General features: G+C 41.6%; 1 protein-coding gene and 1 long non-coding RNA gene across 8 annotated transcripts in view; one reads left to right on the plus strand and one right to left on the minus strand.

Moving 5' to 3' along the window:
- Nucleotides 1–68: 68 nt before the first annotated feature.
- The window catches only part of MCTP1 (multiple C2 and transmembrane domain containing 1), a 406,611-nt gene continuing 391,061 nt past the window's right edge, over nucleotides 69–15,618 (minus strand). For all 7 annotated transcript variants that reach the window (XM_040986053.1, XM_040986052.1, XM_040986051.1 and 4 more), the window contains 4 exons: nucleotides 15,433–15,542; nucleotides 11,522–11,631; nucleotides 9,416–9,513; nucleotides 69–1,959 (listed from right to left, as the gene is read on the minus strand). In XM_040986053.1, the coding sequence (XP_040841987.1) occupies nucleotides 1,888–1,959; nucleotides 9,416–9,513; nucleotides 11,522–11,631; nucleotides 15,433–15,542 (390 nt within the window). In that variant the 3' untranslated portion in view covers nucleotides 69–1,887. The remainder of the gene's footprint in view (nucleotides 1,960–9,415; nucleotides 9,514–11,521; nucleotides 11,632–15,432; nucleotides 15,543–15,618) is intronic.
- LOC121160330 lies at nucleotides 9,513–15,434 on the plus strand. The gene is made up of 4 exons (XR_005884533.1): nucleotides 9,513–10,722; nucleotides 11,403–11,792; nucleotides 13,245–13,386; nucleotides 15,250–15,434. It is a non-coding gene; the product is annotated as an uncharacterized LOC121160330 (long non-coding RNA).

Below are 15,618 nucleotides of genomic sequence, written 5' to 3' on the forward strand. Positions count from 1 at the left end.
ATGCAGTCACTCATCGTTCCTCTCTGAACCACCTCTTCTCCCCCCAGAAAATACAGATGATACTTAGAAAAGATTATTTTCTTTTGTATTTAATGAGTGAATGTGTAGTCAACATTACCATTGACCTAAACATCTGAAATCTGATACAAGGAAACAAATTGGTCATCTGTGAATGGTTACTGTGCAGTCGGTACTCTGGAGGTCGAGTAGACACGGTCTCGGGGCAGAACATAAATCTCACATAACTCACCGGGAAACTTTCTGTAGTAACATCAGCTTTATGGAGAATTGTTTCAGCAACAAACAGTGACGGTATGCAAATATGAGCACATAATTTTAAACATGACGCACTGGACAGAGCATACTGAGGTCATGGAAAGGGAATTTAATTGACATTCTTTCAAGCATACTGTATAAACAGATCAAAATAGTTATAGTATAAGAAATAGTATTTAACAACTTATCTCTAAAATAAAAATACTTTAAAAATCAGCTCTGATGAGATTAAATTTAGGGACTCTTCTTCTGGAGTGAAAACTGTTTCAGCTTTCCCAGTGTAACCCCATCTTCATCCCATCCCAGTCTATTATTATATAAAGTAGTGCAAAACATTGGCTGCAGCAATTTCAACTGAGTTGAATCCCCTACCAAGTCAGGGAAGTAAAACATTCTCACCAACTGAATTCATTCTTTCTTCAGAGGTATATTCCCTCCATGTGTCAAGGAGTTAGGTACAAAATCTACCCTAAGAGCCGGAAATGCAATGTGTAAGTATAGATTCCTTGGTAAGTAGTGAAACATTCTTAAAGGCACCCCCCACTCCCCAGTAAGCCGTTTATTGTACAAAAGTTTTCATGCATTCATATCAACAATGATTTTTCATAAATGAATGTAATGAAACACTAGCATGTCACTGAGCACACTGCATTCTTCTCTATATTAAAATTCACATCAGTAACAAAAAAATCATGGTATTAAAGCATTTCAGTAACCTGATGCGAAGGCAGATTATTTTTCTGTGAGAACACATGAGTATTAACAAACCATTTTCGATGCACAAAGCTATATTAGACACAAAAGCTTAATGGATTTAGTTCACTCATTTTTGACAGCTGAATTGTGTTGCTAATTTGCTAAGTTGGTATGAGTTAAAGTAAGTCATAGTTATAAAAATTCACATAGGCGAACACTATAAACCTGGCAGTATTGTGGTTGGATGGTCCTGTAGAGATTGTTTTTTTCTTTTTTAGACGGAATGCTGGAAGGTTTAAAGCTTCCTGTAGGATTTCGGAGTTGAAAATTCTCTTCAGGTAGGTGAGTGGACCTTCAGTCATTAGCTGAATTCAGCCTTGTCAGACTTATGTAATTTACCCATGAGTAGATACCAGTATCTTAAAGCCAAAAAACCACACTGCATTGAAATGCATCCATTTCGTTTTTCAGGCTTTAGGATTTTTCCCCCCTCCTTTTGAGATATATAAAACATAGGAGGCTGCAATGGGCTACTTTTCAGGTAAAAAATAATCACATTTACAATCAACATTTTTTTTTTAGTTAGATCACACTTGAGCATTTTAGTTCTTTCACTTGTAATTAAACAAGTATGCACCTGCAGTGCTAAGATTCTTAGATTAGTTCTTGCAATGTGTTTTACTGTCTACAGCTAACAAAGCTTTCACACAGCACGAACTCAACCTTTATCGAGTCTGTACAATGGAAATATATTTTCAAAGACATATGCCTTTGTACACTATTTACAAATTCTCTCAATCGTGATTTAAAAAAAAGACAAAATAAATAAAAAGCACAAAGAAAGGAAATGCTGTTGAGGCTGAAGGCTTTTCATCTTCCCAGACAGATGCTGTGCTCCTTGGTGCTGGGAGCGGGCTAGCCAAGAGTGTTTTTCTTCCTTTTACATGGGCTATGAGAAGGATCTGGTTTCAGTTCTTGGTATTGCACCTGTTTAAACAGAGTTCAGAGAAACTTGGTCAGGTGGTCATTTTCTGGCAAAGGAAGGAGAGACTGCTTGGGGTGGAGGGAATGCTCAGCTAGAAGTTCTGTGGGATCTGCAGCTGGCTGCAGAAAATAGAGACATGGAGTGACACTCGGAGGGAAATCCTGGTGGAAACCACTTGGAACCCTGAAGTGAACATTGTGGTCTTCACATATCACATTTTTTTAAAAAGCCACCTGGATCCATTTGAAGGACTGCATAGTAATTCCTTCCAATTTCCTATTTGTTTAGTGCAGTCATAATCTCCATCCAGCCATCTCTCCCACCACATCAAATGAGAACTCAATGAAAACGGAGGTAAAAAGGTAATTGCCGCTCTTCAGAAATCAGTTAATGGTTAAAGGCATCGATCTCCAAAGATTTGAAAGGTTTTCGAGTTGTGCCCAATCTTCAAAAAGCAACCAGTATGTCCCACCCCGCCATACTCACTCATTTACTCTGGCAAATTCTAAGATAAATGCTTTTCTATTAAATGTTCCCCATGTGATATTTCCACTTCTCAGGACATAATGACTTCCTTTCAGAGACTGAAATCCACACCTCCATGACAGCCCTGGTAAGTTCTTCATATAACCTAGCCTAGTGTTCCTGTTCATTATCAATTGTTTGTAGATGACAGCCCAGGCGTATTAGATTGCTGTGTGAGAAGGGAAGATGGCCGACGTAGGAGAAAGGCTATGAGGGAGAGTTCAGTGAGAGAAGGTTAGAGTGCTGCAGAGGCAGCGAAGAGGAGCGGCAGGAAACCGTAGGGAGAGGTCCGTGAAACTCCCTGGGACAGTGTGGAGCCAAAAAGTTCCACACAACTCGGAAGAACAACGAGAACGGAGCAGGGCAAAGGTAGAGAAGCCGACATCCCACTCCAGACCTGCTGAGTCACCTTTGAGAGCGGCCTGACGGGAGACGCGGCCAGCTTGGAGACAGGGAAATCGGAGGGATTGTCGCCGGCGGAATTCTTCAACAACAGCAGAAGCAGACTGCAGCAGCCGGACTTTGGTGAGCTGGGGATTAACGTGGCAGCCTCCGCATTCCCCACCCCCTGCTGAGGCTCCAGCCTCTGAGAACACAAGGGGCGCAACCTGAAACTGTCAGGTCTGTGCCTTGGGAACAGCGGTGCGTGTTGGTGGCTGAAAAGGTCCCGGGAAAGCGCCTCAGATCTTCCTGCGCTAAGTGGGCCAGTGCATCTCAGCGCGCGGAGGCTGCTGGTGGGAGTCTGGAATCCCCGACACCCTGAAACCCTGTGGGTGGGCGACAGCACCAGGAGGACTCTGAGCGCCGCGCCGGGCTGGGCTAGGCGGTCCCGCCTGCAGCAGCCGCCTCCGTAGCGCAGGAGTCAGGAGGGTGCTGAACTGGGAAGTGTAGCGCTGTGTGTCCCTGACACGCAGATGCCACTCCCATAGTGTGAACTGTCCATTCCTCGCCTCCCACCCCGCAGTCCTGAGTGTAGGCGACACACCGGGAGAGCTCTGAAATCTCCTGTGCCACACTGGCACTGTGCGATCCCGCTGAGAAGTTATTTTAACAGGGCGCCTGGGTCACACCTCCTCTACGGTCCTGTGAGGAGGAGCCACACACACACCACGAGTGGTGGAATCACTGCACAAGAGCCACGCCCAGAAAGTGCCTCAACCACAGTCTTGTGTGTGGGAGACACACCAGGCGGGCTCTGAAAAACCCTGCAGTCCCTGACAAGGAGAACGCAGGGAGAAAGCACATAAAACCTTCTACGTCCTGTGGATTCCCGTGCAGGGGGCGCGCCCAGAGAGCGCCTCCATCCCTCCACGCCCTGCGGTGGCACACCTGTAGAAGAGGTGCCCAGAGTGTGCCTGGAATCCACTGGGCCCCCAAGGTGGTGCTCTACAGCCCCGGGCCCTGAGAACGCACCAACGGTGCCTTGAAAATTACCACGCCCGGCAACACCACGCTTGCAGGCTCCAATCTCTACAGGAAAGCACCTGACAGCCCCTCAACACACGGGTCCATTTGCCTTACCAGAATACACCAACGCAATGGGAAAAACCACTAGAAAGAGCTGTGCTCCAGATGAAAGAGCCAGCACCCCACCAAACATGGGCCAAAAGCCATTATCAATATCGGCGATGCGAGATGAAGACATGGACGTGTTACCAGCAAAGGAATTGATGAAAATAATGCTAAAATTTCTCAGAGACGTGGACACAAAGCTGGAAGACTACCAGAACCGCATAATCACCGAAATACAACAAATCAAAACCAAACTGGATGCCCAAGAGAATAAAATTGAAAGCCTCATCAACAGAATAAATGCGGCAGAGGAAAGGATCTCTGAAACAGAAGACACACAAAATGAAAGTGCCCAGCGAATTAAACAGCTAGAGACAAACCTCAGCAAAACTAATAAAATGATGCAAGAGATGAAGGATTACCTTAGAAAATTGAATATTCGGATCATCGGCCTCCCCGAGGGAGTAGAAAGAGAATCTGGGATGCAAGCAGTGCTTGATGAAATTATACAGGAAAACTTCCAAAACACTTGGAACACGAATCCACCCCGCATACAGGATGGACAGAGAACTCCCAACAGACATGATCCAAAGAGATCTTCACCCAGACACACGGTGCTCAAGTTCTACTCCAATGAAGACAAAGAAGGAATCCTGAGACAAGTACGAAGTAGAGAAAAGATCACATACAGGGGAAAACCCATCAGAATTACTGCTGACTTCTCCGAAGAGACCCTACAAGCAAGGAGAGAATGGACAAAGATCTTCCAAGTCCTGAAACAAAACAACTGTCAACCAAAAATAATCTACCCAGCAAAGATCTCATTTGTATTTGAGAACGAAATCAGATACTTCAATAGCAAAGAAAAACTAGAAGAATATGTCTACACAAAACCAGCCCTGCAAAGTCTCCTTAGAAATGCGCTAGTCCCGGACAAAAAGGAGGCAAATCACAAACAAAGTTGGCAAATAAGAAGGTCTCCAAACTAAAGGCCGCACAAACAAGACAACTACATAGGCAACAACACATACACAACACAAACACATGGCAGGGCAAAATTGCAACCTCTCAATTTTAACTCTCAACACAAATGGTCTAAATTCACCAATCAAAAGACAGAGATTAATAGAATGGATCATCAAACAAGACCCAACCATCTGTTGCCTACAAGAAACGCATCTAACCAGAAAGGATGCAAAGAAACTGAAAGTGAAGGGATGGAAAAAGATATTTCACGCTAATGGACGAGAAAAAAAAGCTGGGGTAGCTATCCTAATTTCAGACGAGATAGATTTCATTCTAACTAACATCAAAAGAGACAGGGAAGGCCATTTTATACTGGTGAAAGGAATGATCCATCAAGAAGCAATCACCATCATTAATGTTTATGCACCGAATCTTAATGCACCTAGTTACGTAAAGCAATTACTTACAGACTTAAGGGAAGACATAGACACCCGCACAATTCTTGTAGGCGATCTCAACACACCTCTAACAACAATGGACCGGTCAACGAAACAAAAACTCAACAAAGAAACAACAGAGCTCACACAAACAATAGAACAACTGGACTTAGTAGACATATATAGAACTTTTTATCCTAAGGCCACAGACTATACATTCTTCTCAGCGGTGCATGGCACCTTCTCCAGAATCGACCACATGATAGGACATAAAGCGAATCTAAACAACTTCCAAAACATTAGTATCATACCATGTACCCTCTCAGACCACCATGGGATGAAACTGGAAATCAACAACTCAAAACTCCCCAAGAAGTACACGCACTCTTGGAAATTGAACAATATGCTATTAAACGAACATTGGGTCAGAGAAGAAATCAAAGATGAGATCAAAAAATTTATGGAAACCAATGAAAACTCTGATACAACATTCCAAAACTTGTGGGACACCGCCAAAGCAGTGCTACGAGGTAGATTCATCGCAATCGGAGCGCATGTCAAGGCCCAAGAAAGACGCCAAATACAGGAACTAACCTCACACCTCCAGGATCTGGAAAAACAGCAGCAGAAGAGTCCCACGCACAATAGGAAACAAGAAATCATCAAAACAAGGGAGGAGATAAACCAAATAGAAATCAAAAAAACTATACATAAAATCAACAAATCAAAAAGTTGGTTTTTTGAGAAAATAAACAAAATAGACACTCCACTGGCCCGATTGACCAAAAAAAAACAAGAGAAAGTGAGAATTAATAGCATTAAAGATGAAAAAGGCAACATAACAACAGACACTGCAATCATTAAGAAAATAATTAGAAATTACTACAAAGAACTGTACTCCCACAAATTTGAGGACCACCAAGAAATAGAAAAGTTCTTGGACTCCCACCACTTACCAAAACTCAGTCCGGAGGCAACTGCAGAATTAAATAAACCCATAACCGAGGTAGAGATTGAAACAGTCATCAAGGATCTCCCAACGAAAAAAAGCCCAGGCCCAGACGGCTTCACTACAGAATTCTACAAAACATTCCGAACAGAACTAACCCCAATCCTCTACAAGCTCTTCAAAACAATAGAGGAGGAAGCAACCCTCCCAAACTCATTCTATGAAGCCAACATCACCTTAATCCCAAAACCGGACAGAGAACCATCAGAGAAGGAAAACTACAGACCTATTTCTCTGATGAACATTGATGCTAAAATTCTCAACAAAATCCTAGCCAATAGAATTCAAAAAATCATCAGACAGATCATTCATCCGGATCAAGTAGGATTCATCCCTGGGATGCAGGGATGGTTCAACATTCGGAAATCCATAAATGTTATAAACCATATCCAAAAACAGCAAAACAAGAACCACATAATAGTTTCAATAGATGCAGAAAAAGCTTTCGACAAAATCCAACACCTCTTCATGCTAAAAACTCTAGCCAAAGTAGGCATAGATGGGAAAATCCACAACATAATCAAAGCAATTTATGAAAAACCCAACGCCAGTATCATACTGAATGGAGAAAAGCTAGAACCCTTCCCACTGAGATCTGGAACAAGACAAGGGTGCCCGCTATCACCACTGCTATTCAACATAGTCCTAGAGGTACTTGCAGAGGCCATAAGACAAGAAAAAGAAATCAAAGGCATACGTATAGGAAACGAAGAAGTCAAGCTTTCACTATATGCAGATGACATAATCCTATACATAGAAAAACCAGGAGACTCAATACAGAAACTGCTAGAACTTATACGAGAGTTTGGCAGAGTGGCGGGGTACAAAATTAACGAACGAAAATCAACAGCCATAGTGTACGCAAATAACACCAAGATGGAAGAAGATCTAACCAACAGGATACCATTCAAAATAGCAGAGAGAAGTATGAAGTATTTGGGAATAAATCTAACCAAAAGCGTAGGAGACCTATTCGAAGAAAACTACAAACTATTTAAAAAGGAAATTGAACAAAACCTCAAAAGATGGAATAACATCCCGTGCTCCTGGATAGGCAAAATCAATATCATTAAAATGTCTATACTACCACAAGCAATATACATTTTCAATGCAATTCCAATCAAATTGCCCAAAACATTCTTCACGGAACTGGATACAATGATTCAAAAGTTCATCTGGAAGCACAAAAAACCACGAATAGCTAGAACCATCCTGAAAAATAAGAAGTCAGCAGGGGGAATCACAATCCCGGACCTCTGGACATACTATAGAGCAGTGGTTATCAAAACAGCCTGGTACTGGCACAAAGACAGAAAGGAAGATCAATGGAATAGAATAGAAGCACCAAAAGGGAACCCACACAAATACAGCCAATTAATCTTTGACAAAAAGACCAATGACAGCTCAAGCAAGTGGGAAGGCCTCTTTGGTAAATGTTGTTGGGACAACTGGCTGATAGCCTGTAGAAACAAAAAAATAGACCCACATCTATCACCATACACTAAGATCCAATCTACATGGATAAAAGACCTAAACCTACATCCAGAAACCTTCAAACTCTTGCAAGAAAATGTAGGAAATACCCTGCAAGACCTAGGAGTAGGTCCCGACTTTCTAAGAAGGACACCAAAAGCAATAGCAGTTGAGAACAGAATAAACAAATGGGACCTCATCAAACTAAGAAGCTTCTGTACAGCAAGGGAAACAATCAACAAAGTAAAAAAGCAACCCACAGAGTGGGAGAAGATCTTTGCACACGATATAGGCGATAGGGGGCTAATTTCCAGGATATATAAAGAACTTCAAAACAACCAAAAAACCAAAACAAACAAGCCACTCAAGAAATGGGCACGGGAAATGGGCAAACATTTCACAAAGGAACAAGTCCAAATGGCAAACAAACATATGAAAAAATGTTCCAGCTCCCTAGCAATAAGGGAAATCCAAATTAAAACATCGATGAGGTACCACCTAACACCAGTAAGATTGGCCCACATAAACAAGAACACCAACGACGCTTGCTGGCGAGGATGCGGGGAAAAGGGAACCCTACTCCACTGCTGGTGGAGCTGCAAATTGGTACAGCCTTTATGGAAATCAGTCTGGAGAACACTCAAACAACTCAAAATCTGCATACCATATGACCCAGCAATAGCACTCCTAGGAATATATCCAAAACACCTGTTTTACGACAAACCAACATGCATCCCTATGTTCATTGCAGCACAATCAGTAATTGCAAAAACATGGAAGCAACCGAAATGCCCATCAGCAGAAGATTGGATAAGAAAGCTTTGGTTCATCTACTCCATGGAATACTACTCAGCTATTAAAAAAAACAAAATGCAGTTCTTTGTGGCTAAATGGGTACAACTGGAAACTATAATGCTAAGGGAAATGAGCGAATCCCAAAAGATTAGATACCACATGTTTGCCTTGATTTAACCTGTAATTTTTTGTTTGGTTGTTTGTTATTTTTTTTTTTTTTTTTTGAACCTGTCATTGATACTGTCTCAACCCAGATGTTTCGAAGAAGGGAACTTGCATTATTTTTAACATATTGTTTACCCAATACTATGTCAATTAATTCCATAATGTTGTATATTGATACTGTGGCCTCGTTGGGGCTTTTAACTGACTGGATCTTTACTCTGTTAGACCTATTTTCAGACCATAGAAGGTCTCCCCAAGAGGCCACTGAACTTATCTGGACAATAAGACGCTGAACTTTATGCTAGGCATGTGTCTGCAAGCAATGAATCTCAACCGAACTTGAACTATGGTTATGCAACAAGGTGGAGGAATCCACCATGGGGGGAGGGGTATGGGAGGGGTGGGGGGAATCCCTAGCGCCTATGAAACTGTACTACACAATACAATGTAAGCAACAATAATAAAAAAAAAAAAAAAAAAAAAAAAAAAAAAAAAAAAAAAAAAAAAGATTGCTGTGTGAGGAAATCTACACGACATTCAAACCATAAAGGTAATAATAAAACATGCAGTACATACCACTTGTACATCTGAAGGGACTCTGGAAAGGAAATCAAGTAGTTCATTGTTATCAATTGCATATGGACTCCGAAGCTTTTTTGTAAATTTATTGATGCCTGAAAAATGATAGGTCAAGTATTAAACCGTGATTCTCGCAAAGGTGTGAACAAACCTGACGTTTCACTTGTGTATCGTTCCTCAGGCTTCACTGAAGAAAGCAGTACCCGCAACTTCTCCCCCTTCCTTCCCAGCAGGAAAGTCTATCCGGGAGACAAGGGGAGGTTCACTGGGAAGAAGAATTTCAAATCTGTGCTTTACTGTTTCACTTAAATGAAACATCTCTTGTGTTTTGGGATGGAGATTGGTAAAGCAGTAAATTTACTGGTTTCCTCCTTTGCTTCTTTTGGTGGTAGGAATTGGTGCTCTTAATGCAAACTAAATGTTTACACGACAGGTGGTTGCTCTTGATTTTTTTTCGAACATAACAAAGGATTTGCATTAAGTTTGAAGAGAAGCCAAGTTTTCTAAGAGAGTTTATTCAGAGTAAACTTCTGGAATCTTGATTTTGGACTGTGTCTCAACACGTAAGACCCAAAGACCTCTGGCTTTCATTTTTGTGGAATATTTTAGTAATCATGTAGCTTATTCCATTTGATGAAATGGGAAGCTCAGACACATTCTCTAAAACTACTTTTTAAAGTGAGGCCATACAGGTTACACAGCCACATGTGAGCTTTGGGCTCCAGTGTCAGAGACCCTGGGGAAACGTGGGACGTGTGTCACCTCTGGCAAGAAGACAGGGCTGCTGCAGCTCAAGGCAGGTAGGTTACCACCCACACTCTCCAGCGCAGTTCCTTCAGTCAAACAGATCGGGGAAGGGGTCAAAAACAAGCACTTGACCAGACACTGGATAGGAGTCTGTAAAACGCAAGTGCTGTTTTAACGAACTGTAGAAATTGGGCAGTTTCTCATCAGAATGGTCACTTTCACTTACCTCCTTAACAGAGCGTAACGACATAACAGGAAGGAGCACAAAGGAAATAGCATTCTCAAAACTGTGAGTAAATCCGATGTTTCAAGCACTCCAGTGTCAGTGTATTTCTGACTACATCTTGTGTGTGTGCGTGTGTATGTAAACATTTTTTCAAGTGAGGACCCATTTGGTTTTAGGTTTAGCAGTGTTACTTGAATGCATGCACAGGTGAGTGAGTGGTAACCAAAGAATTTCTTTGTCACCCAGGAAGGTACTTCCAAAAATGTTCATGGAAAATGTGTACCATAAAAAAACTAAGCATGGATTTCAGAATTTTCTGCACCAAATAAAGGTAGGTTTTAATTCCATTTCCCATGAACTCCTTGACAGTACCCTTGTGTATGTAAGTGTCATTATGTCCTAGTTTTATTAGTCAATAAATCACAAACACTAAGGAATTTTGTCAGGAGACAAAGCTATACAGAATGCTGAAACTGACCCCCGCCCCCGCATACAGTGCTCAGAAACTGGTATGCTGTATGACAGCTTTAAGAACCAGGCCCCCAAAATAAAAGACAAAATAGGAAGAAAGAAAACAGTAAGATGTGCCTTTATTGGCTTTTTGCAGGGGCATTCTTACTTGGTCCACATAAAGCAGACATTTTATTCCTAAGAAGCTTGTAAATACTGGGGACCCTTTTCCTGAATTCTAAAGGTGACCTCTCAAGCAGGCACCATGTGTAAACCACATATACATATTCCTCTACAACAAAGTATCACAGCAAAAACAAAACCCCACATTGTCCTGAACGCACCGAATGGAGTGAAGTGCCTCTTATTTTCATCACTTAATAAGCGAAATCAGAGCGGTATGTAGACACAGCTACTCTGTGATATATGAAGAGTCCGTACTGCTACATGTTTATGGTATGATGGAACCTATGGTGCCAGATAAGAAAAATGCATTTTGCAGGTAGCCCTAAATCTTGAGACTATTGTTATTTTTAACGGACCTGTCTTTTCTCATTACAGAACAGCTTCACGTCCATAAATATAGAAACTACCGACAGTGTAACTCATGCTTTAAAAACAGTTTGATTTCAGAAGCTAAGTGAGTTTAAAAAAAGAAAAGCAGCAGTGGCTTTACTTACCCCAGACAAGGACAATGTATCTCAGTGGAATGAAGTACAGGATGAGTGTGAACACACACAAGGCTACAATCGCCAGCCAGCTTAAGAATGGGACGGTCCAGTTGAAAGTACTGAATGGAAAATTAACACATCAGCAATTTCAAACACTTCATACCTTTTTCAAACAAATATTCAAATAAATGTGATGCTAACTTGAAACTGCATTTCTCTCTGGACTGGAATCCCAGTACAGTAAGCTACCAGAAGATAAAACCCAGAGCCCAAGTCAAAGGTAAGCCACTGCAGGGTCTAAATTAGCTCTTGCTCTATGTAGGGGATTCCCTGCCTGAACAAGGGTTTGTTTTTACTGCCAAAGCTAAGACTCAGCCTTGTTTTTTACCAAGTTTTCCCAGCTGAATGTCCCTGAAGTTACTGTTCCTCTTTTCATCAATTTTTGATATTTCCCATGTTGGAAACCAAACTTCCCTAATGATTATCTGTAGAATATATGTGTATATATGTGTAAATATACACACATACATGCATTCTAGAAACACTCTGAATTCGAGAATTCCTTAAAAGGCTGTTACCTACTTAGCTATGTTTCAGTTCATTGGAAATCCGGCAACGGGGCAATGCAGTTAGCCTGCTGTCACAGCTGTTCTTCCAAGAAAGGCATAGGTAGGGGAGGGTCAAACCCTAACCCTACTGCTGTCCCCGTATGCCTGTGGGAAAGGAGAGTGTGGGGCCAGCAGCATAGAACTGCGGGCTCTATGGCTCAGCTGCCAGGGATGGATACTACAGAGAGCCTGGCAGAGAGGGCTGCCTGGCTGAGTCTGACAGCTAACAAAGGACAGAAATGGGACCAGTGAACAGAAGTAGAAAGTCGGAAAAGACAGTACTATGGAGAGTGGAAGGAATTTATTCAGACAAAAGGTGTTACCAAAGTTGTTTTTTTTTTTTTTTTTTAAATCTGGATAACTAGGGAAATGGATCGTGGAAAAATGGTAATCATTTAAGGCTTTTTGTGTAGAAGTTCCGGCATGAATTTCTGGTAGATTCGAAGAGAAACTGACAGAATTACACAGAAATCAGAAACACTGGACAGCACCTCCAGGGCTAAGCAGATAAACGTAATCGCATTCATAGACATGATGTTACATTCTTGGAGACCCTCAGTGTTCAGCCACCAAAGAGGAACTATCAAAAGGTACTTCAAAAAGGCCATGAAAAAGTGGAAATTTGATAAACTTTTTTTGAAAACCATGCAGTTTTCCTAGTGCACATCTTCCATGAACTCTATGAAGACCTCACCCTATGTGAGCTCTATCCTTAGTAACGAAGAGCCAGTTAGCAAATCTTTGTTCGTAGACTACATTCTGTATGTGACTATAGCCCTCCGTTTCACCTATATAACATTGGAATAACTCATGTCAAGGAAGACTGGTTATGGTAACATGTTTATGATATTAGTCAAGGTGGTATTAGTAGAGCTAAGAAACAGTACAACGAGAAGGGCCTCCAGAACACGTTAGAAAAGCAGGAAGGTTAGTACACTGTGGAGCCGCAGTGTTTTAAATTTATCTTAATCTCCACTAATGTATGTTGTAGTCCTTTGGGGTGGGGTTTGTCCAGAGCAGTTTTGACCCTAAAAGATAACTACTGAGAGATTTTCTTCCGCAGTGTTACACAAGAAAATTGTTCCTCAGCTGTTGAGCATGGCTCACTTTTTATGTTTCACTAGGTCAATTGTTTCCGAGAACTGTTTTCTGGTTGAAGAGCCAACATTGGGTCCATCTGCTGATCCTGTTTTCAGTAACCCTTGGGGTCTGGCTTTGCTCCTTGTCTCCTCACGGCCAGAGCGAGCATCCTGTAGCTGTCACCAGGTAAGGACACATGCCTCCCTCCCTGATGCACACCTGTGCTTCCCTTGTGTCTGCCTGCTTGTGGAGAGAACAGAAGGCTGAGGGTCTGCTTGCTTTCCCGTGGCTCAGTTCAGAGCCATCCATCACACTACCCCATGTGTGAGGGCACTGGCTCTTCCCTCAGAAAACCTTCCTTCTGGGCAGCCCCACTGATGGCTCCCTGTGTTCTCCTTATTCCTGTTGGAAGGCTAAATGGCAAAGAATCCTCACCAATGTAGCTTATGTTGGAAGAAAGAAAGAAAAAAAGAGAGACCACCCTTTTCTATTTCCACACTCGACATTATGGAATCTAAATCTAGAATATGATCTTACCCCAAAAAGAGATGCAATTCAAGGAAGTTCTGGAATGATTATTTAGTAACAAGATATGGTAATTATAGAGGCTTTTCATTTTGTGCTTAAAGATTGCTTCTGAATCTGTGTTCTGGATGATGTGACCCCAGGAGACTCTTGCTTTTGAATCCAAAAGATTGTTGGGGAGAAAAGAGGACTGCTCTGAGATGCAGTCCTCAGGAGTTATCTTTTTGGGGTCAAAACTGCTCTGGACAAACCCCACCCCAAAGGACTACAACATACATTAGTGGAGATTAAGATAAATTTAAAACACTGTGACCCCACACTGTACTAACCTTCCTGCTTTTCTAATGTGTTCTGAGGGCCCTTATCATTGCATTGTTTCTTAGCTTTACTAATACCACTTGGAGCCTATGCCATCTTTATGTACCTAGCTCAAAGTGACACAAAATCCAAGGCTGGTCCACTGCCAGAAGCTAGTCAGCCAGCCCCAGGTTTCCAACCAGTACCTGTTTTTAGGCCTCCAACCACCCAGAGTTACAGTAGGGCTTCCACCTTCCAGGTATTGGTTTGCTAGCCGGGGTCAGAGCTAACTCAGGACCTGCTGGCAGATATCAGCACCCGAGGAAAGGATAACACCCAGTAGGGAAATGCCTTGAAGTTAGTGCCTCCATGGATGGGGTAGCAAGACAACGGAATAGCATCAGGAATACAAATAAAACAGGGAAGCTGTGCCAGTCTTCAAAAAGTCTCAGATTGAATGCTGTATGGGAGCAAGGGAGAGTCTGTTCTAATACAATAAAGTGGAAACTCAGCAACTCTGAAAACAGTAACACAAAGAAAATGCATTATCTCTTCTCACACGAAAGACGCTGGACAAATGCCTCACACCTTTGGTTTAAATAATTTACTCCTTTCAAATTCTGTGCGTCCAAGTTTCTAAATCTATAGGAAACTTCGAGTTATAAATAATAAATAAGGGATAGATATGGAAAATAAAGCAAATTCACGCATCTTTGGATGCATAGTATCCTTTCTCATATCACTGGTAATCAACCTAGATTGGCTAATTCTCACATAGATTCAGTAGTGTGAAGCCTTAGGGTATTTTTTTAATCATTTAAAATCAGCCTTACTGTTTTTATATTGAAACAATCATTGTAAAAGTATTTTTTTTTCATGCATTTTCCAGGTTACAAAGTATTAGCTTAGGTCACAGTTGTTCACTACATAAATTTGAAAGAATTTAGGAATGTTTTTTGCAAGGTACCATATATATATTTTTTAACAATCTAGAATAATGCAAAATATAAACTGGACTAATAATAAAGTGCAGGTCTCTTAATCACCTGAAATCCTCATTTAGCTTGGTGTTTGTTTTTTTTTTTTTTTTTCCTCTATTTATTTCATGGTATTCCATTTAAGAACAAAGTCTTTCACTGTGAAAAATGTGTTAAGAATTTGGGACGGTGTTACTTCTTCAAAGCTACAAGTATGACTTCTTTCCAACCAATATGTTCTAAATTTCAGGAAGGAAATTGTCAGAACTTTCATAAAACCTAAGGCTGGCAGAGACAAATAATGATGAAACTGAGCAACAGACCACCCAGAAGGAATGTCCCCTGCCAAAAAGAACCTGGCACTTCACCCTCTTAGACAAACATGGACACGCTGCCCCGCACAAGGCCGGGACTCTCAGTCAGCATCACTCACTTCTTGATCCTTTCGCCAAAGGAAGCCACTTCATCCAGGATGTTCTGGACGCTGACACACACCTCCTGGATGGCATAGATCTTATTGATGAATCCCTTTCTTTCACTGTCCTGAAACACAGAAGAGAAAATGCTGTATGAGTAAGAGTATTCTTTGGACTTGCGTTTTTGTGTTTGTCCTCTCTTT

The sequence above is a fragment of the Ochotona curzoniae genome, unplaced genomic scaffold, assembly GCF_017591425.1.
Source record: "Ochotona curzoniae isolate NIBS_2020 unplaced genomic scaffold, NIBS_Ocur_1.0 contig_4501, whole genome shotgun sequence".
Classification (NCBI taxonomy): Eukaryota; Metazoa; Chordata; class Mammalia; order Lagomorpha; family Ochotonidae; genus Ochotona; species Ochotona curzoniae.